The sequence below is a fragment of the Dendrobates tinctorius genome, unplaced genomic scaffold, assembly GCF_039654945.1.
Source record: "Dendrobates tinctorius isolate UK_male_01 unplaced genomic scaffold, ASM3965494v1 ptg000156l, whole genome shotgun sequence".
Taxonomy (NCBI): domain Eukaryota; kingdom Metazoa; phylum Chordata; class Amphibia; order Anura; family Dendrobatidae; genus Dendrobates; species Dendrobates tinctorius.
The window spans coordinates 13,358,913-13,384,385 of NW_027361823.1; the positions used below are offsets into that span (position 1 = coordinate 13,358,913).

Sequence of the window (25,473 nt, forward strand, 5' to 3'; positions counted from 1 at the left end):
GCTGGATGTTGTTAGAAACAGACAACAAGGTTGTCATGACATAATCCAACCAGCTACGCTCCTAAACTTCAATGAGATGTCTTTCTATGCCAGGTATTCTGTAATTGTAGTACTTCATTTATGACAAATTACCATACAAAGTCTTGAAGACACTGAGTAAGCAAAGAATGCTAGAAAATGTCAGACCTGCTGACAGCAGAATGGTGAATGTGGCTTTGAGCAACAATTCAGACGAAAGCTCGAGTTGAACACAAGAGGTGAATTTGTCCCACAGAGACCACTTGATATCTGAAATTTCAGCGTGCAGTGAGATGTCCCTCAACAAGGGTCAAAAATTGACAGAAAAGGGCCCCTTGTGCAAGAACAATATAGGGGCCTTCTCAATCCAAAAGCTCTTTAGAATGTACAGTTCCATCTGCTATGGAGGACGTAGTTGGCCTCCTTAGCTCTCGGGCCCCTTTGTGGCTGCATATGTGGCACTAATTTGGTATGTCCACCACTGTCCCACCTGGAGGTCTGGGAAGTGGGAAGACCATCTGGAAACTCTGAAAGAAGATAGGCTCTTCCTATGCTTAGGCTACTTTCACACATCAGGTTTTCGGCGTCAGGCGCGATCCGGCGTCGTGCCGGAACGCCGGATCCGGCAAATGTTTTGTAAAACCTGATGTGCCGGATCCGGTTTTCTGCCGGATCCGTCTTGTTCTTGACAGACAAAACCGGATCCGTCTCATCCGGTTCATCCGTTTTTCTATCCGTTTTTCGACGGATTACGCCGGATCCGGTTTTTAAAATTGACCCTTGTGGCCTTCCGAATGGGATTGGCTACTGGAAAACTATATATAGCGTGTTCCTACAGCCCTTCTTTGACAGGTTGGAGAGGAGAAAGTGCAGGTTGGAGAGAAGAGCAAGTTACTGGCGAAGATGGATGTTGTCATTGGAAATATTTTGAAGAATTTGGCGGATTTTATAGTGGAGGCGAATCGTTTGAGGGTGATTGTTCTGGAGAAGGAGAGAGCGAGACAGCAGCGCATCAGGCATCGTAGACGACGTTTGTGGATCCACCCCATCACAGCCAAGAGAATGACGCGTGGGGTCTATTCTACACTCTGCATGGACCTTCGACGAAACCCGGATACATTTTTTGGATATGTTCGGATGAAAATGGAGAATTTTGATTACTTGGTGGAGCGCATTGCACACCTCATAAGAAAAGCGGACACCTATTGCTGCTTCTCTGTTTCACCCGCAGAGCGTCTGTTGGTGAATTTAAGGTAAGCCACATTTATTGGATGTGATCGCATCAGAGCACACTTTCACTGCAATCTTGTTGGTGGTAGTTTGTATCTCCAAGTGTTATAGCTGAGTTTTGGTATGTAATGCTGTGATTTAAAACTAATTTATTGTTTTTTAATTCCCCACAGATTTCTTGCAACTGGAGAATCCCTTTCGTCACTGCATTTCCAGTACAGACTCGGGATTTCCACCATATCTGGAATAGTGAAGTACACATGCCGTGCACTGTGGGACTCCTTAGCTGAAGAGTTTTTACCAGAGCCCACAACAGAGAGGTGGATTGAAATTGCTGACAAGTTTCAACAGATATGTCAGTTTCCCAACTGCTTGGGCGCTGTGGACGGGAAACATATCCGCATTGTAAAGCCAGCCGGATCGGGATCGGAATATTTCAATTACAAGAAATATTTTTCAATTGTCCTCATGGCCATCGCTGACGCGGAATACAAATTTATTGCTGTTGATATTGGGGCCTATGGCCGCTCCAATGACTCTCAAGTTTTCAAACTGTCTGCCATGGGGCGTAAACTGTATGGAAACACCTTCCAGTTCCCACCACCTAGACCGCTGCCGCAAACATCTGCTCCACCTATGCCATTTGTCTGTGTAGGGGATGAAGCCTTCCAGCTGTCAGAACACCTTTTGAAACCGTACTCTAGCAGAGAATTGACAAGACCAAAACGCATTTTTAATTACCGCCTCACAAGAGCAAGAAGAATGGTTGAATGTACCTTTGGTATTCTGACAGCCAAATGGCGGGTCCTATTGACTGCGATCAACCTCAAGACAGAAACTGTTGACGAGGTGATCAAAGCTTGCGTGGTACTCCACAATTTTGTTATCTGCAAGGAACCCATTTCCATTGAGGACACCTCTGAAGAAACCACCTTGCAAGATTACCATGACATTACCACTAGAAGTTCTGTGACGGTTTCAGTAATGAGGGACAATTTTGCACTATACTTTATGTCACCTCAAGGCAGAGTACACTGGCAGGATGACAGAGTGTGAAAGATTTGTGCCCTAACCAAACTTGTGTACCTTCTGTACCAACAGTATATACCTTTGCCAACCAAAGTTGGCTATCTTGTCATGGTCTCTATTTTTAGCTTTAGGCCACAGGTGTGTACCTGATTGTGTTTTATGCAAAGTATTTCACCTTTTAACAAAAGTTGTGTACATTGTTAGGAAATCACCAACAATAAACACAACTTTTTAGGTGAAATACTTTGCTACAAACACAACCAGGAACACAACTGTGGCAAAAAGCTAAAATTTACCCACAGTTATATACCTGGTTTTGAATACCTTTTTACCTTTTAAATACCCTGTATTTAACCTTTTTTTTAAACATATTTCGCCGCAGAAAGAAATGACAGACAACCAGTGTAAACAATAATTTAACTTTTATTTAAAATATTTTTTTTTTGTAAACTGTTTTTAACCCCTTCCTGACATGAGACGTACTATCCCGTCCACGGTACCCGGGCCCGTATGACCGGGGACGGGATAGTACGTCTACCGCGATCAGCGGCGCCCACGTGGTGAGCGCCGCTGATCGCGGCCGGGTGTCAGCTGATTATCACAGCTGACACCCGTCACAATGTGTCAGGGGCGGTCACGGACCGCCCCCGACACGTTAACCCCTTGCACACCGCGATCAAACGCGATCGCGGTGTACCGGGAGTTAAAGGGAAGCATCGGCAGGGAGGGGGCTCCCTCCGTGCTTCCCTGAGCCCCCCACGGCAGCGCAATGTGCAGCGCTGCTGCGGGGGGCTCCTATCCTCCAGGCCCCAGAATCCAAGATGGCGACGGGGGCCTTCGGGGGCCTGGGGAAGCTGGCTTCCTCAGTGCCTGCAAAGCGCAGGCATGAGGAAGCCTTGTGCACTGCCTGTGACAGATTGCTGATCTGTCACAGTGATCTGTGATGTGACAGATCAGCGATCTGTCACAGGACAGTTATGTCCCACCTGGGACTATGTAATAAAGTAAAAAAAAATTAAAAAAAAAGTGTAAAAATAAATTAAAAAAAATCGCCAAATAAATTAGTAAAAAAAAAAAAAATATTCCCCAATAAATTCATTTTTTTAAAATAATAAAAAAAAAAAACAATAAATGTACACATATTGGGTATCGCCGCGTCCGTAACGACCTGCCCTATAAAACTGTCCCATTAGTTAACCCCTTTAGCGAACCCCTTAAAAAATAAAAATAAAAAACGAAGCAAAAAATAATGATTTATTATCATACCGCCAAACAAAAAGTGCAATAACGCGCGATCAAAAAGACGCATATAAATATCCATGGTACCGCTGAAAACGTCATCTTGTCCCGCAAAAAACAAGCTGCCACACAGCATCATCAGCAAAAAAATAAAAAAGTTATAACTCGCAGAATAAAGCGATGCAAAAATAATTATTTTTTATATAAAATAGTTTTCATTGCATAAAACCGACAAAAACATAAAAAAACGACCTAAATGAGGTATCGCTGTAACCATACTGACCCGAAGAATAAAACCGCTTTATCAATTTTACCGCACGCGGAACGGTGTAAACGCACCCCCCCCAAAAGAAATTCATGAAACGCTGGTTTTTGTTCATTCTGCGTCCCAAAAATCGGAATAAAAAGCGATCAAAAAATTTCACGTGCCCGAAAATGGTACCAATAAAAACGTCAACTCGTCCTGCAAAAAATAAGACCTCACATGACTCGGTGGGTCAAAATACGGAAAAATTATAGCTCTCAATATGTGGTGATGCAAAAACTATTTTTACAATAAAAAGCGTCTTTTAGCGTGCGACAGCCGCCAAACATAAAAACCGCCATAAATAGTAAATCAAACCCCCCCGTTATCACCCCTTTAGTTAGGGAAAAATAATAAAATAAAAAAAATGTATTTATTTCCATTTTTCCATTAGGGTTAGGGCTAGGGTTAGGGCTAGGGGTGTGTTGGGGTAGGGTTAGGTTAGGGTTAGGGTTAGGGCTAGGGTTAGGGTTAGGGCTAGGGTTAGGGTTAGGGCTAGGGTTAGGGCTAGGGTTAGGGCTAGGGTTAGGGCTAGGGTTAGGGGCGTGTTGGGGTTCGGGTTGGAGTTAGAATTGGGGGTTTCCACTGTTTGGGCACATCAGGGGCTCTCCAAATGCAACATGGCGTCTGATCTCAATTCCAGCCAATTCTGAGTTGAAAAAGTCAAATGGTGCTCCTTCCCTTCCAAGCTCTGCTATGCGCCCAAACAGTGTTTTACCCCCTCATGTAGGGTATCAGCCTACTCAGGACAAATTGCAAAACAATTTTTGGGGTCCAATTTCTCCTGTTACCCTTAGGAAAATAAAAAATTGGGGGCAAAAATATCATTTTTGTGGAAAAAAAATGATTTTTTTATTTTCACGTCCGAGTGTTATAAACTTCTGTGAAGCACTTGGGGGTTCAAAGTGCTCACCACACATCTAGATAAGTTCCGTGGGGGGTCTAGTGTCCAAAATGGGGTCACTTGTGGGGAGTTTCAATAGTTTAGGTACATCAGGGGCTCTCCAAACGCACATGACACCCGCAGACCATTCCATCAAAGTCTGCATTCCAAAACGTCACTGCTTCCCTTCCGAGCCCCGACGTGTGTCCATACAGTAGTTTTCTCCCACATATGGGGTGTCAGCGTACTCAGGACAAATTGGACAACAACTTTTGGGGTCCAATTTCTCCTGGTACCCTTGGGAAAATAAAAAAAATGGTGACTAAAAGATCATGTTTGTGGAAAAAATACGAATTTTTTATTTTCATGCCCGGGCGTTGTAAACTTCTGTGAAGCACTGGGGGGGTCAAAGTGCTCACCACACATCTAGATAAGTTCCTTGGGGGGTCTAGTTTACAAAATGGTGTCATTTGTGGGGGGTTTCCACTGTTTAGGTACATTAGGGGCTCTCCAAAGGCAATATGACACCCGCAGACCATTCCATCAAAGTCTGCATTCCAAAACGTCACTACTTCCCTTCCGAGCCCCGACGTGTGCCCATACAGTGGTTTTCTCCCACATATGGGGTATCAGCATACTCAGGACAAATTGGACAACAACTTTTGGGGTCCAATTTCTCCTGGTACCCTTGGGAAAATAAAAAAATGGTGACTAAAAGATCATGTTTGTGGAAAAAATACGAATTTTTTATTTTCACGCCCGGGCGTTGTAAACTTCTGTGAAGCACTGGGGGGGTCAAAGTGCTCACCACACATCTAGATAAGTTCCTTAGGGGGTCTAGTTTCCAAAATGGTGTCATTTGTGGGGGGTTCCACTGTTTTGGTACATCAGGAGTTTTCCAAACGCGAAATGGTGTCCAATCTCAATTCCAGCCAAAAACATCAAATGGCGCTGCTTCCCTTCCGAGCTCTGCCATGCCCCCAAATAGTGGTTTACCCCCACATGTGGGGTATCAGCGTACTCAGGACAAATTGCACAATAACTTTTAGGGTCCTGTTACCCTTGGAAAAATAAGAATTGAGGGTGAAAAGATCATTTTTGTGGAAAAAATATGATTTTTTAATTGTATGGCTTTATGTTATAAACTTCTGTGAAGCCCATGGGGGTTCAAAGTTCTCACCACACATCTAGATAAGTTCCTTAGGGTGTCTAGTTTCCAAAATGGTGTCATTTGTGGGGGGTTTCCACTGTTTTGGTACATCAGGGGTTTTCCAAACGCGACATGGTGTCCGATCTCAATTCCAGCCAAAAACGTCAAATGGCGCTGCTTCCCTTCCGAGCTCTGCCATGCGCCCAAATAGTGGTTTACCCCCACATGTGGGGTATCAGCGTACTCAGGACAAATTGCACAATAACTTTTAGGGTCCTGTTACCCTTGGAAACATAAGAATTGAGGGTGAAAAGATCATTTTTGTTGAAAAAATATGATTTTTTAATTGTATGGCTTTATGTTATAAACTTCTGTGAAGCCCATGGGGGTTCAAAGTTCTCACCACACATCTAGATAAGTTCCTTAGGGGGTCTAGTTTCCAAAATGGTGTCATTTGTGGGGGGTTTCCACTGTTTTGGTACATCAGGGGTTTTCCAAACGCGACATGGTGTCCGATCTCAATTCCAGCCAAAAACGTCAAATGGCGCTGCTTCCCTTCCGAGCTCTGCCATGCGCCCAAATAGTGGTTTACCCCCACATGTGGGGTATCAGCGTACTCAGGACAAATTGCACAATAACTTTTAGGGTCCTGTTACCCTTGGGAAAATAAAAATTGGGTTGAAAAGATCATTTTTGTGGAAAAAATATGATTTTTTAATTGTACCGCTGTACGTTATAAACTTCTGTAAAGCCCTTGTGGGTTCAAAGTTCTCACCACATGTCTAGATAAGTTCCTTGGGGGGTCTAGTTTCCAAAATGGGGTCACTTGTAGGGGGTTTCCACTGTTTAGGTACATCAGGGACTCTCCAAACGTGACATGGCGTCCAATCTGAATTCCAGCCAATTTTGCATTGAAAAAGTCAAACGGCGCTCCTTCCATTCTGAGCTCTGCCATGCGCCGAAACAGTCGTTCCCCCCCACATATCAGGTATCTGCGTACTCAGGACAAATTGCACAATAACTTTTGCAGTTCAATTTCTCCTGTTACCCTTGGTAAAATAAAAAAAATTGAACCTGAAGTATTTTTTTTATGAAAAAAAGTTAGATGTTCATTTTTTTTAAATATTCAAAAAAATTCCTGTGACGCACCTAAAGGGTTAATAAACTTCTTGAATGTGGTTTTGAGCACCTTAAGGGGTGCAGTTTTTAGAATGGTGTCACTTTTGTGTATTTTCTATCATATAGACCCCTCAAAGTGGCTTCAAATGTGATGTGGTCCTAAAAATAAAATGGTGTTGTAAAAATGAGAAATCGCTGGTCAACTTTTAACCCTTATAACTTCCTAACAAAAAAAAATTTTGGTTCCAAAATTGTGCTGATGTAAAGTAAACATGTGGGAAATGTTAGTTATCAAGTTTTTTGTGTGCCGTATCTCTGTGATTTAAGGGCATAAAAATTCAAAGTTGGAAAATTGCGAAATTTTCAAAATTTTCGCCAAATTTCCGTTTTTCTCACAAATAAACGCAAGTTATTTGAATGAAATTTTACCACTAACATGAAGTACAATATGTCACGAGAAAACAATGTCAGAATCACCGGGATCCATGGAAGCGTTCGAGAGTTATGACCTCATAAAGGTACAGTGGTCAGAATTGTAAAAATTGGCCCGGTCATGAACGTGCAAACCACCCTTGGGGGTGAAGGGGTTAAAGTTAAAAAAACTTTTTTAATAAAGGTTTGAAACCAACTGGGCATTTTTATTACAAAACACATCATAAATCTGTGTAGTGTGGGGTGGAAATACTGCTGGAGGGGCTGCGGGACACTTCGACAATGGGAGTGTGGAGAGAGGACTGGGATCGTGGTGGGGAAGGAACAGTTAGAGGTGATGGTGTGCAAAAAGCTACAGAATGGGTGGACATGTGGGAGGCAGAAGAGGTGGTGGGTAGAGTTGAGCGAAACGGGTCGAAAAAATTCAAAAGTCGACGACTTTTGGCAAAGTCGGGTTTCATGAAACGAAACCCGACCCTAGGATGAGGTCGGCCACGAGGTCGGCGACTTACGCGCCAAAGTCGCGTTTCAAAAGTTTGTTTTGCGCTCTTTTTCAGCCAATCAGGATCCACGGACACTGTGGGCAACGTGATGACATAGGCACGGGTCACCACCATCTTTCAGAAGGGCATGCAAGTGATTGGCTTGCTTTGGTGGGCGTCACAGGGGGTATAAAAGGGCGTGCACGCCGACCGCCATCTTACTTCTGCCGATCTTAGCATAGGGAGAGGTTGCTGCTGATTCTGTAGGGAGAGCGTTAGGCAGGGAAGAAGACCAAAAAACTGCTTCTGCTGCTAGCGATTTGGCCTGCACAACACACCAGTCACTGTGTGTGCAGTGCAAGGGGAGGCTATATAGTGGTGTATCAGTGGTGTTGGTTGTTGGGCTGCCTTCTAAGGCTTCCTGACAGGCTGGCATTGCTGTTTACCCACTGCTCCACAAACTGCTTTTTTAAAAGCAATCCAATCTCACTTATCCTCTAGTCACTTTGGTCACAGCTGTGCCATCGAGCGTGTCACATAGCGCTCAGATATTCATTGGGCCTCACACAATCCAAAAGTGTCCAGTGTCCAAAAGTGTGTGCAGAGATTCAAACTCTCACTTATCCTCTAGTCACTTAGGTCACAGCTGTGCCATCGAGCCTGTCACATAGCGCTCAGATATTCATTGGGCCTCACACAATCCAAAAGTGTCCAGTGTCCAAAAGTGTGTGCAGAGATTCAAACTCTCACTTATCCTCTAGTCACTTAGGTCACAGCTGTGCCATCGAGCCTGTCACATAGCGCTCAGATATTCATTGGGCCTCACACAATCCAAAAGTGTCCAGTGTCCAAAAGTGTGTGCAGAGATTCAAACTCTCACTTATCCTCTAGTGACTTAGGTCACAGCTGTGCCATCGAGCCTGTCACATAGCGCTCAGATATTCATTGGGCCTCACACAATCCAAAAGTGTCCAGTGTCCAAAAGTGTGTGCAGAGATTCAAACTCTCACTTATCCTTTAGTCACTTAGGTCACAGCTGTGCCATCGAGCCTGTCACATAGCGCTCAGATATTCATTGGGCCTCACACAATCCAAAAGTGTCCAGTGTCCAAAAGTGTGTGCAGAGATTCAAACTCTCACTTATCCTCTAGTCACTTAGGTCACAGCTGTGCCATCGAGCCTGTCACATAGCGCTCAGATATTCATTGGGCCTCACACAATCCAAAAGTGTCCAGTGTCCAAAAGTGTGTGCAGAGATTCAAACTCTCACTTATCCTCTAGTGACTTAGGTCACAGCTGTGCCATCGAGCCTGTCACATAGCGCTCAGATATTCATTGGGCCTCACACAATCCAAAAGTGTCCAGTGTCCAAAATTGTGTGCAGAGATTCAAACTCTCACTTATCCTCTAGTCACTTAGGTCACAGCTGTGCCATCGACCCTGTCACATAGCGCTCAGATATTCATTGGGCCTCACACAATCCAAAAGTGTCCAGTGTCCAAAAGTGTGTGCAGAGATTCAAACTCTCACTTATCCTCTAGTCACTTAGGTCACAGCTGTGCCATCGAGCCTGTCACATAGCGCTCAGATATTCATTGGGCCTCACACAATCCAAAAGTGTCCAGTGTCCAAAAGTGTGTGCAGAGATTCAAACTCTCACTTATCCTCTAGTCACTTAGGTCACAGCTGTGCCATCGAGCCTGTCACATAGCGCTCAGATATTCATTGGGCCTCACACAATCCAAAAGTGTCCAGCGTCCAAAAGTGTGTGCAGAGATTCAAACTCTCACTTATCCTCTAGTCACTTAGGTCACAGCTGTGCCATCGAGCCTGTCACATAGCGCTCAGATATCAGTGGGCCTCACACAATCCAAAAGTGTCCAGTGTCCAAAAGTGTGTGCAGAGATTCAAAATCTCACTTATCCTCTAGTCACTTAGGTCACAGCTGTGCCATCGAGCCTGTCACATAGCGCTCAGATATTCATTGGGCCTCACACAATCCAAAAGTGTCCAGCGTCCAAAAGTGTGTGCAGAGATTCAAACTCTCACTTATCCTCTAGTCACTTAGGTCACAGCTGTGCCATCGAGCCTGTCACATAGCGCTCAGATATCAGTGGGCCTCACACAATCCAAAAGTGTCCAGTGTCCAAAAGTGTGTGCAGAGATTCAAAATCTCACTTATTCTCTAGTCACTTAGGTCACAGCTGTGCCATCGAGCCTGTCACATAGCGCTCAGATATCAGTGGGCCTCACACAATCCAAAAGTGTCCAGTGTCCAAAAGTGTGTGCAGAAATTCAAAATCTCCCCTGTCCTATAGACACCTTGTACCTTGTTTTACATACTATATAGTTTGTTGGATTTTGTCTACATTTCTACCAAAAATGAGGAAGGCTGGTGGAAGAGGCCGTGGAATTGGGCGGGGGTTGGCAGCTGGTAATGATGGTGTTGGTGGTGGATCTGATGGTAGTGGCAAGAGCAAAATAGGACCGAATGCAGGAGGTGTTGAGCCTGCGTCATCGTCTGGCTACATAAGGCCTCGAACGCTTAGTTTTCTAGGAGTTGGCAAACCGCTTTTAAAGCCAGAGCATCAGGAAAAAGTTTTGTCTTACATTGCTGACTCAGCCTCCAGCTCTATCGCCTCCTCTTCTTCAGTTGTAAAAAGTAAAAGCACTGAGTCATCATTGGAGGCTCATGTTCATGAACCACACCTTTCCTTGTGTCCTTCACCCCAACCAAGATTGAAGGATGACGCAGGCCATACTACTGATTACTCCATGGAGCTGTTTTCACATACCATGCCTGGATTATCAAGTGAAATGGTGAATTACCCAGGCCAAGATGAATCTGACATGGAGTGCACTGATGCACAGCCGCTGATGGATGATTCTGCTGGTACATTCACTCAGAGCACTACATTGTCCTCGCAGTGTACAGAGCCAGATTCTGACCCTGATGAGACTCAGGTGCCCCTTCCCGCACACTATACCACCATACACGGTGACACAGAGGAAGGTGCACATGACATAGAAGAGGAGGTGATGGATGACCCAGTTGTTGACCCAGATTGGCATCCATTGGGGGAAGAGGGTGCTGCTTCCAATAGCTCAGATGAGGAGCATCCACAGCAGACATCGACATCGCAACAGCTGTTATCTGGCAGGCCCGGAGCACTCCAAAGACAGGTTCCAAACATCAAAAGAGTTGCTGGACAGCTTGTCCAGAGGGTCAAAAGATCACAGCGTGCTAGGCCGCAAAATGTCTGCCAAAGTAGGAAGAGTGCAGTGTGGCACTTTTTTGAACAAAATCCTCATGATCAGGCCAAGGTTATCTGTAAGAAGTGCGCAAAGACCTTTAGGCGAGGGAAAAATCTGAAAAATTTGAATACCAGTTGCATGCTTAGACATTTAACCAGCATGCACTTGCAAGCGTGGACACAACACCAAACCTCAAGTGCCACATGTGCAACTGATCACAACGAAGGTAGTCATCAACGCTACATTGTTTCCCCCACTGTAAGCCCACCGGTTAGCACAGCAGCAAATGTTGAGGTGTCGTTGCAAGGCCACAGCAGTCGGGGAATCCCACTGTTATATCAACGAAAGACTGATTCTAGGCCATCAGAAAGAACACCAACTCCATCACCATCATCAACCCTCTCTCAGTCCGCCCTGTCCACCGCTACTTCCACCATATGCAGCTCTCAAGTCCAGCTCACCCTCCCAGACACTATGAGTAGGTCAAGAAAGTACTCAGTCTCTTATCCGCGTACACTGGGTTTGAACGCCCACATTGCCAAACTAATCTCGTTTGAGATGATGCCCTTTCTTTTGGTGGAAAGCACAGCTTTCCGCGAACTCATGGCCTATGCAGTACCACGCTATGACCTACCCAGTCGCCACTTCTTCTCTCGCAAAGCCATCCCAGCCCTCCACCATCATGTGAAAGACCGCATTGTCCATGCACTCAAGCAGTCAGTGAGCGGAAAGGTGCACCTCACAAATGATGCATGGTCCAGTCAGCATGGCCAGGGCCGTTACGTGTCCATCACTGCGCACTGGGTTAATGTGGTGGATGCAGGGTCCACAGGGGACAGTGGTGGTGGGACAGTGCTGCCTAGCCCACGGTATAGGAAACAGTTGGCTGTAGGCGTTCCACCCTCCTCCTCCTCCTCCTCCTCCTCCAGAAGCGAAAGCTCGTCCACAGAGCGCAGTCATACGAGCACTCCATCTGCAGCTGCCACTGTTGCACACGATGTGTCCCCCTATCGAGCAGCTAGTGGAAAGCGTCAGCAGGCTGTGTTGCAGATGATGTGTTTGGGCGACAGACATACCGCCGAGGTGCTGGCAGAGTACTTGAAGCGACAAACTGAGTCATGGCTGGGCAGTGTACATCTTGAGGCAGGCAAGGTAGTTAGTGATAACGGCCGTAATTTTGTGGCAGCCATAGCCCTTTCAAAACTCAGCCACATACCTTGCTTGGCTCACACCTTGAACCTGGTGGTGCAGTGCTTCCTCAAAAATTATCCGGAGTTAACAGCCCTGCTCCAGAAGGTGCGAAGACTATGCGCGCACATCCGCCGGTCGCCTGTACACTCCGTTCGTATGCAGAAGCTGCAGCGATTGCTCCACCTTCCCAACCACCGCCTCATTATCGACATTGCAACAAGGTGGAACTCCACCCTGCACATGGTGGAGCGGCTGTGCGAGCAGAGGCAGGCCATAATGCATTTGTGGGAGGATACACGGCCAGGCACTTTGAGAGCAGACATGGAGTTGACAGGTGTGCAGTGGTCGAAGCTGAAAGACCTCTGTAAAGTCCTTCAGTGTTTTGAGGAATGCACACGGCTGGTAAGCGCAGACGACGCCATCCTAAGCATGAGCATCCCACTTATGCGTCTGCTCATGCAAACTTTGACGCACCTTAAGGAGCAGGCGTCTGCAGCCAATGTTGATGAGGAGGAAGAGGAGGAGGGAATCCTTGATGACATTCAGCCATTGTCTGCTCAGGGACCTCTCCTGGACGAGGTGGAGGAAGAAGAGGAGGAGGAGGATGATGATGGGGATGATTACTTAGGGGAGGAGGATGCATCTCGTGGGGCAAGTGAAAATGTTGGCGTGGCAAGGTCTGGTACAGGGTTTGTGCGTGACTGGAGGGATGTGGATTTGCCAGAAAGTGCTCCTCCAACCAGCACTCGCAGTGCATCATTGACACCGGGAACATTGGCCCACATGTCAGATTATGCCTTGCGGATCCTAAAAAGGGACCCCCGCATTGCCAAAATGATGAACGATGACGACTACTGGTTGGCCAGCATCCTGGATCCACGCTATAAAGGCAAATTACAAAACATCATGCCACAGGAGAACCTTGACCTAATATTGGCTAATAAACAAGCAACTCTGGTAAATCGGTTGCTTGAGGCATTCCCAGCACACAACAGCGGTGATGGTTCTCACACGAGCCGTACGGGCCGGGGGCAGCTTGGCAGAGGTGTTCGTGGTGCACACAGCAGAAGTGGCGTTGGAGACAGGGGTTTCATGACAATGTTGTGGACTGATTTTTCAAATACCGCTCACACAACTGGTAATACTGCATCGATGGAAAGTGACAGGAGACAGCAGTTGTCAACCATGGTTACAAACTACTTTTCCTCCCATATCGATGTTCTCCCACACAGGTCATTCCCCTGTGACTATTGGGCCGCTAAACTGGACACCTGGCCTGAATTGGCACAATATGCCTTACAGGAGCTCGCTTGCCCAGCTGCAAGTGTGCTATCGGAAAGAGTCTTCAGTGCAGCTGGATCAATCCTGACAGAAAAAAGGACCCGTCTGTCAACCCAAAATGTGGATGATCTAACCTTCATTAAAATGAACCATGCATGGGTTTCCAAGGATTTTGTCCCACCTTCCCCTGATGACACATAGGGTGACAGAAAAATGGCTTGCTTTGGTCCACCTCTTCCTGGGACTTGACCTATTTCGCCTTTTGCATCAGCTGAATGTCCAACATCAACATATGCCACTTTCTAAAACTCCCTAACTGTGCTGCCTCCCCCCCCATGGCCGGGGTCACCACCTAGCGCACGACACCGTGCGAGTGCCGTTGCCCTGGACAGGTGGGTAGGCCGACTCTTGGGCGCGGGCACTGGCACAGGGTCCCTCATAGTGCAATCAAGTGTCTCTGACGGTGGTGGTGCACACCCGCCGTCAGACACACCGCTGTACTATGAGGGGCCCAGTGCCAGTACCGACGCCCACGAGTGGGCCCCCCTTGCTTGGGCAGGGCCCCAGCATTTGCAATCTTTACTTCTCCCTGCTCCTCCGCTGTGTAATCTGGGCAGTCAAATCCATACTGTGCCTGACACCGTCTGAGCCTGCCTCCTGAGACATATATTTTGAATGTGTACGCTATCCATACATGTTATCCGGGGATACGGTACCCTTTCTAACCTTTGTGCAATCACGTGCAATCTATACTGGGCCTGACACCGTCTGAGCCTGCCTCCTGAGACATATATTTTGAATGTGTACGCTATCCATACATGTTATCCGGGGATACGGTACCCTTTCTAACCTTTGTGCAATCACGTGCAATCCATTCTGGGCCTAACACCGTCTGAGCCTGCCTCCTGAGACATATATTTTGAATGTGTACGCTATCCATACATGTTATCCGGGGATACGGTACCCTTTCTAACCTTTGTGCAATCACGTGCAATCCATACTGGGCCTAACACCGTCTGAGCCTGCCTCCTGAGACATATATTTTGAATGTGTATGCTATCCATACATGTTATCCGGGGATACGGTACCCTTTCTAACCTTTGTGCAATCACGTGCAATCCATACTGGGCCTGACACCGTCTGAGCCTGCCTCCTGAGACATATATTTTGAATGTGTACGCTATCCATACATGTTATCCGGGGATACGGTACCCTTTCTAACCTTTGTGCAATCACGTGCAATCCATACTGGGCCTAACACCGTCTGAGCCTGCCTCCTGAGACATATATTTTGAATGTGTACGCTATCCATACATGTTATCCGGGGATACGGTACCCTTTCTAACCTTTGTGCAATCACGTGCAATCCATACTGGGCCTGACACCGTCTGAGCCTGCCTCCTGAGACATATATTTTGAATGTGTACACTATCCATACATGTTATCCAGGGATACGGTACCCTTTCTAACCTTTGTGCAATCACGTGCAATCCATACTGGGCCTAACACCGTCTGAGCCTGCCTCCTGAGACATATATTTTGAATGTGTACGCTATCCATACATGTTATCCGGGGATACGGTACCCTTTCTAACCTTTGTGCAATCACGTGCAATCCATACTGGGCCTAACACCGTCTGAGCCTGCCTCCTGAGACATATATTTTGAATGTGTACGCTATCCATACATGTTATCCGGGGATACAGTACCCTTTCTAACCTTTGTGCAATCACGTGCAATCCATACTGGGCCTAACACTGTCTGAGCCTGCCTCCTGAGACATATATTTTGAATGTGTACGCTATCCATACATGTTATCCGGGGATACGGTACCCTTTCTAACCTTTGTGCAATCACGTGCAATCCATACTGGGCCTAACACCGTCTGAGCCTGCCTCCTGAGACATATATTTTGAATGTGTACGCTATCCATACATGTTATCCGGGGATACGGTACCCTTTCTAACCTTTGTGCAATCACGTGAAATCCATACTGGGCCTGACACCGTCTGAGCCTGCCTCCTGAGACATATATTTTGAATGTGTACGCTATCCATACATGTTATCCGGGGATACGGTACCCTTTCTAACCTTTGTGCAATCACGTGCAATCCATACTGGGCCTGACACCGTCTGAGCCTGCCTCCTGAGACATATATTTTGAATGTGTACGCTATCCATACATGTTATCCGGGGATACGGTACCCTTTCTAACCTTTGTGCAATCACGTGCAATCCATACTGGGCCTGACACCTTCTGAGCCTGCCTCCTGAGACATATATTTTGAATGTGTACGCTATCCATACATGTTATCTGTGGATACGGTACCCTTTCTAACCTTTGTGCAATCACGTGTAATCCATACTGGGCGTGAGAACGGCTGGCAAGCTACAGCACCTGTGGTTTGCACACGTAAGTTTTTCATTTTTTCAGGAATGACGGTTAGGCCTAATTCCGGAACTGCAGTTGACCTGCACTTACTGGGAAATCATTGTTCGCGGGTAATAATTGTAATCACTCAGTGATCCCCATCACTAACGTTGTTCAGCGGGTTATCTGCACCTGTAAGCGACAAACGCTGGCCTTTTCAGTGTAGCGCACATGCAGCCACGGACATGTAAGGGCATGACACACCAGTTATTGGCCAATCTCATGTTCCAGAGCCTCACGTGTCCCTCTAGTAAGCCGGACTCGGACCGCGGGACATGACGGAGTCTCGTTCGTTAACGGAATTAAGCTTGCAATGTGTGCATCTGTTCTGTAGCTGGCATGGTTGAGGTTTCCCAGGTGGAGTCGAATTTAACCGTAGGCTCCACTCCTGGTGGTGCCCTTCTGGACATTCCTTTAAGGTTCAGCTTTGCAACCATACTGCCCACGTAAAACAAACACTTTGCCTTCATGAACGCTGTTTGGAGGGTCATGACTCGTGGGAATAACGCCGCCCAATCAGTTAACCTGCTAGAGAGATCCTTTGTTGCTCCCAAGCATGACATCACACTCCCTAGGAGCAAGGTAATGCCACTGTGGCGACCGTACTCCTGGGGGCGACACAAGTGCACTGATGCCCAGCGACTGCTCGATGAATCTGCTGGTACATTGACCCAGACCACTACATTCCCCTCTCACGCTACACGGCCTGAATTTGACCCTGATGAAACTCAGGTTACCCTTCCCATATACAGTTCCATCTTACACGGTGACAAAGAGGAAGCTGCAGATGAAAGTGCAGGTTCGGCCCACCCGCCATCAGACACACCACCGTACTATCAGGGGCCCTGTGCCAGTGCCGTCGCCAACGAGTGGGCCCCCCCTGCTTGCTCAGGATCACAGCACTTGCAAGGTTGAAATACTGTGCAGTGAGATGGAAGATGGGGACGACGAGGAGTCCAGACTAGTCCAGGGATTCCCTAGCGAGGAGACTTATTTGATTGTTTTCAATGTTGGGACAGCAATTTTTGGGGAGCACTATACTCTGGAGAATGATAGATGGGGCCCACCATACACTGGAACATTCCAAAGGTGGACATCAGACACTGGAGCAGCATTTACAGGGCCCATTATACACTAGAGCATTAGAAATGGGGCCCATTATGTTTGGAGCATTATTTGGGCCCATAAGACAGTGGAGCTTCATCCATGGGGACCAACATATACTGTAGCATTATGTGGAGCTCATCATATACTGTTTCAAACATTATATGGGGCCAATGATTCTGTATGGAGAAATAGATGGGCCTCGTCATGAGATGTAAAAAGTGAAGTATTTTTCATTGTACTATACCGCTATTTCTCTGCCGTATCGGAGCATGATCATTGATGAGTTGTGGTATGTGTTAAAGGGGCGCTCTTTCGCCCAGGGCACATGAAAACCTGCAGCCAGCCCTCCCCCCCACAACTTTAGCCAAATAACCCCCATTTTTCAGTGCGTAACTTGTATTATGAAGTTAATTAAGGTTGACAAGCTTAAGTAAGAAGAATTGATGCTTTTGGCATTCAAATGGGCACTGTAGGTGTGTTTCCTGTCCTCCTCTCACTGCCGACTTTTATTCCCCATTGACTTACATTGGGTTTCGTGTTTCGGGACGACCCCGACTTTTCCCTATAATCGGACGATCTTGCTCGACCCGACTTTTGGAAAAGTCGGGTTTCACGAAACGAAACGCGACCCTAAAAAACAAAAAGTCGCTCAACTCTAGTGGTGGGCGGTGGAGTGGGGGGTTGGGTAGGGACTGTAGGAGCAGATGATGTTGATGGAAAGTTGTATGGGGAAGGAGTTTGGTACGGGGAAGGAGTTTGGTACGGGGAAGGAGTTTGGTACGGGGCAGGTTGCTGGAAGTGGGGAGATGTCTGGTACTGGGGAGGTTGCTGGTACTGGGGAGGTTGCTGGTATTTAATAGGAGGGGGAGGATGGAAAGTGGCTGGAGGGGGTGCAGATGTAATAGGAGAGGGAGGATGGAAAGTGGCTGGAGGGGGTGCAGGTGGAGGAACTACAGTGGTGGGAGGTGGAGGTTGGGAGGTAACCTGCTGTAGAGCACCGTGGCACGAATGCATTACATGCATCTGCTGGGTAGGAGATAGCGTTTCCATGCGCTCCACAACAGACCTGAAAAAGGTGTGGTTTGGCGAAGATCTTGCTTCTGAATGCATGGTTTGCAGAAGTGTATTCACCTCCAGAATGCTGGAGTTGATCTGCTGAAAGCCTGCGGAGATTTGCTCTGACAAGACTTTTAGACAGTTCTGGAAAGATGCATTCAGATGCAAGAACTCTGGCGCATAACTCTTTTCCTGACCCCTCTGCCGCTGCCGCCCAGTACCCGCAGGTGTACTAGAGGTGGCAGGGGCAGAAGGGTGGGGTAAAGGGAAAGCGATCTCCTCACCAGCAGCTTCATGTAATGTAGGCGGCCACGATGCTCCTGTGCTGGTGGATGGGACAGATGGGTCGAATGTGTGGGAAGGCTGGGAAGGTGCAGATGTACCGGGGCGGTCGAAGTGTCCCTCGGTGCCGGTCTCCTCAGGGATCGCCTCAGAAGGGTCCAATCGTGCAGGCTCCCGAGTGCTGCTCACCGTGCTGTGGAATAAAGAGAAAAAAACCCAATTAAAATAGTGACATGGTATGGCCCTGGCTGAAAAAAAAAAAGTTACATCTAAACATTTTTTTGTCACATGTGGTGTGTAATATTTACCTTCTGGTGAGCATTGTTTCCCGGAGGAACGACAGGGCTCGTGCGTAATTGTACTTGCTCCTGCGTCCTCCAGATCCACTCGGGGCCCGCATCTCTTTATTGAACTCCTTCTTGAAACGATCCCTCACAGACCGCCACCGCTTCACAATTCTCTCCCCTGAAACGAGAAAGGACAAAGTGGTTAGTATACAACATCAGTGTTTCCCAAACTCCAGTCCTCATGGTCCCCAGGGGTCATGTTTTCAGGATTTCCAAAGTAAATAGAAATCCTGAACACATGATCCGTGGGGACCACGAGGACTGGAGTTCGGGAAACACTGGTTTAAATCAAGCAACCGGTACTGTATATACTTACGCTCTTTAATCTGGGCCCGAGCTTCGAGGTCCTCCCAGCGGTCCACAAGGAGCGAACAGATTTCCTCCCAGAGTCGTCGGGTAACGATAAGGTCAGCGTGGCGGCGGTCAGCCATATTCCAGAGCGGCTCCCTTTCTCTGACGAGATCGATGAGGTGGTCCACATCGAGTCCTCCATCCTCACCGTCAGAGTCGGGAGCACGCTGTGAAGGCTGTTAAAGAAAAAGACAAAAATAACATAATTAGCCTCCACAAAAGAAATGAAATAAAAAGTGCAAAAAAACAAAGCAAAAATATTTATACTTACACGCTGGTGACCGCCGCGTTGCTGTCGCCGACGACCCTGGGAGGCACTGCGAGGACCTCTTGGCCGAGCACCAGATTGGGAAGACTAGAGAAGAAAACAAAAAATGTTATGTCTTTGGATGTAGGCATTTGTTTGCTGTGTGTGGTCTGCAGAACATTGTTTTCTATGTGTTGTGTGTAGTGTGATGTTGTGTTTCTGCGTTTGATGCAAAAAACTTACCAATTGTGAGCCCACTCCAGGTGTCTGTCCACCCCTTCCTTCTTCTTCTGGGAGCTCCTCTTCATCTTGTGATTCCTGTTATGAAATAAAAGGCAATGAATAGACATATATTACAGAGATGATGGATTTTGGAAATAAAAACTTACCGTCAAACGCTGACGATGCGAGGGAGGGCTCCCAGAAGATGATGTGCTGTCTTCCTGGTGGCCACACTCCATGCCTGTGGGTGGTGTTCCAGCTGCTGCCATTGCTGCTGCTGCTGCTGCTGCATCTATTGGGCGGCTGTTGAATAAAGAGAAACAAAGGGCCAATGAATATCTTGATATTCCATAGCCCTAGTTTGGAGGAATGGGGGATTTGATAATTACCGTCTCTCATCTGCTGCTGGACTCCCCTCCCGTTGTTCAGCATGCTGCTCCATTTGGGGTGGTGCTGATGGTGCTGCTGCAGATGTCTGCTGCCTTCTCCTGCTCCTGGTTCTTGGCTTGGGTGGCATGTTGGGTGTGGCTGAGGGTCCCACTGTCTTGCTTTTATATATGTCTTGTGGGCAGAGCTACTGAGCATGCTCAGACCTAAAAAACCGGATCAGGCCACCGGATCCGGCTGTCGCCGGATCAGGCGCATTGCGGCGCTCATAGGCTTTCATTGTATGAAAAAGCCGGACACGCCGGATCCGGCGTGTCCGGCTTTTTCGCCGGAGACAAAAAACGTTACAGTAGCCGTTTTTTCCAGACGCCGGATCGCGTCACATTGCCGGATCCGGCGAAAATCGGATGAAACGCATGGCCATCCGGCTCGATCCGGCTCTAATGCAAGTCAATGGGGGGGGAAACCGGATCCGGCATTGCATTTCGCCGGATCCGGTTTCTGTCAAAAGCGCCGGATCGCGCCTGACGGCGAAAACCTGATGTGTGAAAGAGGCCTTAGAAGAAGGGATGCCACTGACCATTGTGAGGCCTTCTAGTTCAGAAGGTTCAGAAAACCTTAGAGAAACTCTCCTTTATGAAACCTAATTCTGTATACAAAATGGTGTCCAATTGTAAGGTGGTGAGACACCGGCCTCGTTCCACTGTGGGGAGTAGTAGTCATGTAGTAAGTAAGTGTATACTAGGGTGAGAGTAGTGTGATCACCTGAAATATCCAGTGACCCCACCGTCCTCCTGGGAGGCATAGAGAATAAATGATGTTAGAAGCAAGTTAGAGAGCAGGCGGCGGGAAACCTAGAGAAAGAATTAAACCAATGGACATTGGGTACTGGCAGATGAAAACCAAAATTAGGCTATTGTGACCAGAGAAAGAAGGCGAGACTGGAAGGAGCCATGAAGAAGTGGCATATGTCGTGTGTACTCGCTGTATGCATTGCATGTGGTACTGCGACTAGAGGAAAGTACTAGCACTCTCTCAAGTAGTCGCGCTCCTATTCACAAGGGAATAGACAGATCCACTTGCTAATAAGAGATCGTTCAAGACATTGTTTGGTTCATGGTACGTATTGCACTTCCATATTAAAAGAAGCTATAAATAAAATTGAGTTTTTTATAACAGGAATCGTTCACTAAGTACTTCCTACCCTATATGAGACACTCTTATTCCAGCGATGTGTCAATTACTGAGCTGCTTGCTGCAGTTTTGCTAAAATCACTGTTTTCTCTGTTGTAGTCTGCTGTAGAACCAGCAGTTCTCTGAATGCTGAGCTCTATATAACCCCGCCCACATCACTGATTGGCAGCTTTCTGTGCACATGAACTTGGAGAACTACAAGTTTACTTCTAGTGATAATCTCCTGCTGATAAAACAGTGGTTTTCTAAAATCCACAGCAAGCAGCCTATTAAGTGATACATCACTGGAATAAGCATCTCTGCCCCTACATCACACTGCTCGCAGACTAGATGGCAAAAACCTGGTAAAAGTTTCAATTAAAGCCCCATTTATGTTAATTTACAGAAAACATGGAAACCCTTTTAAATGTAAGAATTGTAGGAGACCAATATAGCATACATTAGATGGCTTTTCAGAGATGCTGGATCTTCTTTTATATCAAGTCCAGTTTTAATCAACTTCCAAAAAAAAAAAAAAATTGCAAGAAAACAACTTGCCCTGCTTATTGGAAGAAAAATGTCAATGGTTATCCTCTTTATATTCCATCTCATCTGTATATCTTCAGCCAAAGCTTTTTTCCTCCATACTTGAAAATGACATAATTGGTAATACAGAGAATAAACGCATTACTCATTATTTTCTGTTCTGTTTGCTGCACGATGAGGAGAGCATTAGCTGTCGACCAATTTATCCAATTTCCTATAATCTGCAGGAGCTCGTGAAAGAAGAGCAACAAAGAGTTTATGTGCCGTATCGGTATAAGCCGTCCGGTGCGCTTCTGCTGTGAATGGATGTACTTACTGCAATATTTAGGTGTGACTCTATCTGTCGACATTTCTAAAAAGCCAGCATTAAAAGCGTACCGTTCTAATGTGCCAGGAAACATTATCCGTGTGCGCAGTGTTCAGGTCTTCGTGACTTACAACGTTTGACAACTGCTCAATTCACTCAATTGTGTTCTCAGTAGGGATTTGGTAACTAGAGATGAGAGAATATGTTCGGAAAACGATCGCCGAATCTGAATTTGCCGTACTTGTACCCTATTCTTGCCGATTTTATGTTTGAAGGATCGGTTCAGAACATATGCGCTCATCTGTCCTCCCATTGACTCCAGTAGTGTCCGGCAAATATTGCAATACGGCGATCGTAATCCAAACCGAATATTGAGATATTCGCTCCTCTCTATTGATGACATCGGATTCAGTTTTTGGCTCCAACACGAAGCTCTTAGACGCTCATTAGAAACAAGCCTAACGCTCCATTCAAGGAGAATATTAGGCCGCCATTGTGAGCTTTAGGATATAGTAGTAACTTTTTCTAGTCCATAACATGTTTCCATTTCATACAGTGGATTTCCTTGAATGCGAGATTATAGGAAACCGTCTCTAATTAACATTAGGGGTTGTCCACAATTTTATTTTTCCGTAAAAATGCATTCATTTTAGGCTAAAAATCATTTTTGAGGTTGGATTTAGTTAAAAATTGTGCATTTGGCTTTTGTAGACTCTCTGCTTTCTCTACACACTCAACTTTGATGTGTTCTCTGGTCATAAATCAGATGAAACAGGAGAGATAAAAGTTACATCAGACTGTCAGATTGAGCTCACTGATAGATTTTCAGTTCAAGAGACTCTGTCGACACAAAATGACTGTTCAATCCAAGTAGAGGTGCTCAGCGCACCCTTGGTGTCACCAAGCATTTATGGGCACATTCCCACCTACTTGTGTTCTCTCTAGAGCAGGGTTCCCCAACTCCAGTCCTCAAGGCCCACCAACAGGTCATGTTTTTAGGATTTCCTTTGTATTGTACAGGTGATGCAATTTTCACCTGAGCAATACTAAGGAAATCCTAAAAACATGATCTGTTGGTGGGCCTTGAGGACTGGAGTTGGGGAACTCTGCTCTAGAGAATATGGTAGTGATAGATGGAAAATAAGTATGTGGGAAGGTGAACTTAAATGTTGTGTTTGGTTTGAACAGTCATCGGGTTTGAACAATCAGGCCGGGGTCACAATTGTGAGAAACTCACACGAGTCTCGTTTCTCAGTACCCGACACTGCCGCCGGTACTCGGATCGGAGCGCTCAGCTGCATAGAAATACATGCAGCCGCAAAGTCCGGTCCCGAGTGGTGGCGACAGTGCCGGGTATTGAGACGCGAGAATTGTGCGAGTTTCTCGCAATTGTGACCCCGGCCTCAAAGAGAGTCTGTTGACACTGAACAACCGTTCAAACCAAGCACAGGTGCGCCGCGAACCATTGCCGTGGCCAAGCATTTTCTCCGTCTCTATAGGAGCTGTCAATCTAAGAAGAGGTGGGTAGAGATAGAAGGAAAATAAGTAGTTGAGAAGCTGGATATAAATGATTGGCAACGCCAAGGGTGCACCGAGCGTCTGTGCTTGGTTTGAACAGTCGTTCTGTGATGTCAAATTCCCTTTTAAATCGTTCTGCAGCCAGCAATAGACAGTGCTCCACAGAGACTTTAAAAGGCAAATACTGTAACATTTTTAATTAAACTTATTTTCTTAAATGATTTTTAGGCCAAAATATATGCAAGAAAGCAAGAAAAAATGTTCCAAAATGAGGACAACTCTCACTATTGATCTAATAAACGAGCATGCAGCCAGTTCTCAAGATATAATTACCCTATGCTGAAGGATTGAAATCTGAAGAAAGTTGGGTTTTATATATTTATTAGGTTTATTCAAGTTTTTACAGTTATCTATGGTTTGGTTTTGTCTTTTTTTCATCTTATTGATAATGAAAAGTTCTCTAATATTAAAGTTGATATTAATAATAATAATAGCTTCTTTTGTTTTCTAGAGAGGATGTCCGAACAGCAAATGTTATTGCCGCTGAGGCTGTGATGTGTCTTGTCATTGACAGAGAGTAAGTACCATTCGATTTCATGTTTGATTTTATGTGCACATTGCCGTCCATTCAGAGCCTAAGGTAATGATTGGATTGGCCAAATGCAGCTATTCTCTGCTGATATGATCGAGTTAAAGGCAATCTGTCTGAAAGAGGTAGGGGCTGAGACACAGATCTTAGTGACTTGTCACTTATTAGGCTGTTTGCTGTTGTTTCAATGCAATTGGTGTTTTAGCACTATGAGATAATCATTGCCTGGACTACAGCTCATGTGAGCCCTGGTCCGAACAAGCCCCCTTCTCTGATGAGCAGCTTGCTGTCATTTGAAAATGTACACAGAAAGCTGTGGTGTGGGCGGTTTTAGCTTTCTGAGCTCTGCTGTATCTAGAAACTCTTTGTTACAACTCCTGCACCCAATAAACTAACTGCTACATTGCTGGAATCAGGGTCTGTTTCCTTACATTATGCTGGTTTTAGATGAGATTGCAAAAACCTGGTGACAGATTCTCCTTAAATTGACGATAAGTGTGAATGGGCAACTTTCATGTTTGTTCCAAAAGAGGACATGGCACCCCCATTCTTGCAATCTGAGAAGGTACCAACTGTTAGACCCCCAGTGGCAAGGTGCATCCATTATCATTGCTCTATTTGATTGAAAACACAGACTTTCTGTTTTTACAATTGGTTTGGCTCCCAGCATTTGGACCCCCAATAATCTAGAATTTATCATCTATGCCCATTCCTATCAGCGGAGGGCCAAGTAATCATACTCTTATTACCCTACAAGTACTCACCTGTCTTTGGATAGGTGTTAACTTGTTGTCTCTGGAATTTTTCTTTAAAGAGAATTTGTCACAAGGTTGATGCTTCTTTATCATGGGGCAGTGTACAATAGGGACATAGACCTTTCTTTCATTGCTAGATCGCTTACTGGGCTTCTTGCTATAGTTTTGATAAATCATTGATTTAACTGCTGCAGCTTTGATAGTCCTCTCAGGAATCAGCTTAATTTAACCCCGCCCACTTTATTGTTTTGCAGCTTTCTGCCTACGCACAGTGTATGAAGAAAGCTGTCAAACAATGGCTGGGGTGGGATAGCCAGAGCTCTTGAATATCGAAAACCGACATAGCAGAAATTTATAATTGAGAAGACTAGCAAAGCTTCAACAGATAAATCCATACATGCCACTTCTAGCTGCCGATTCACCAGATCACATTGCTCCATTAGTTTTACCAGCAGGTCTAGCATGTATCCAGCTAAGATTTTATCCTCTGCATTTTGTCAGTTAGATCAAGATTTGTTAGGAGACGAAACATCACAATTAGTG

General features: G+C 46.1%; 1 protein-coding gene across 2 annotated transcripts in view; it reads left to right on the forward strand.

Annotated features, from left to right (window-relative positions):
• The window catches only part of PRKG1 (protein kinase cGMP-dependent 1), a 1,325,447-nt gene that overhangs the window by 1,193,410 nt on the left and 106,564 nt on the right, over positions 1 to 25,473 (forward strand). For both annotated transcript variants that reach the window (XM_073548242.1, XM_073548243.1), the window contains exon 8: positions 24,098 to 24,163. In XM_073548242.1, the coding sequence (XP_073404343.1) occupies positions 24,098 to 24,163 (66 nt within the window). The remainder of the gene's footprint in view (positions 1 to 24,097; positions 24,164 to 25,473) is intronic.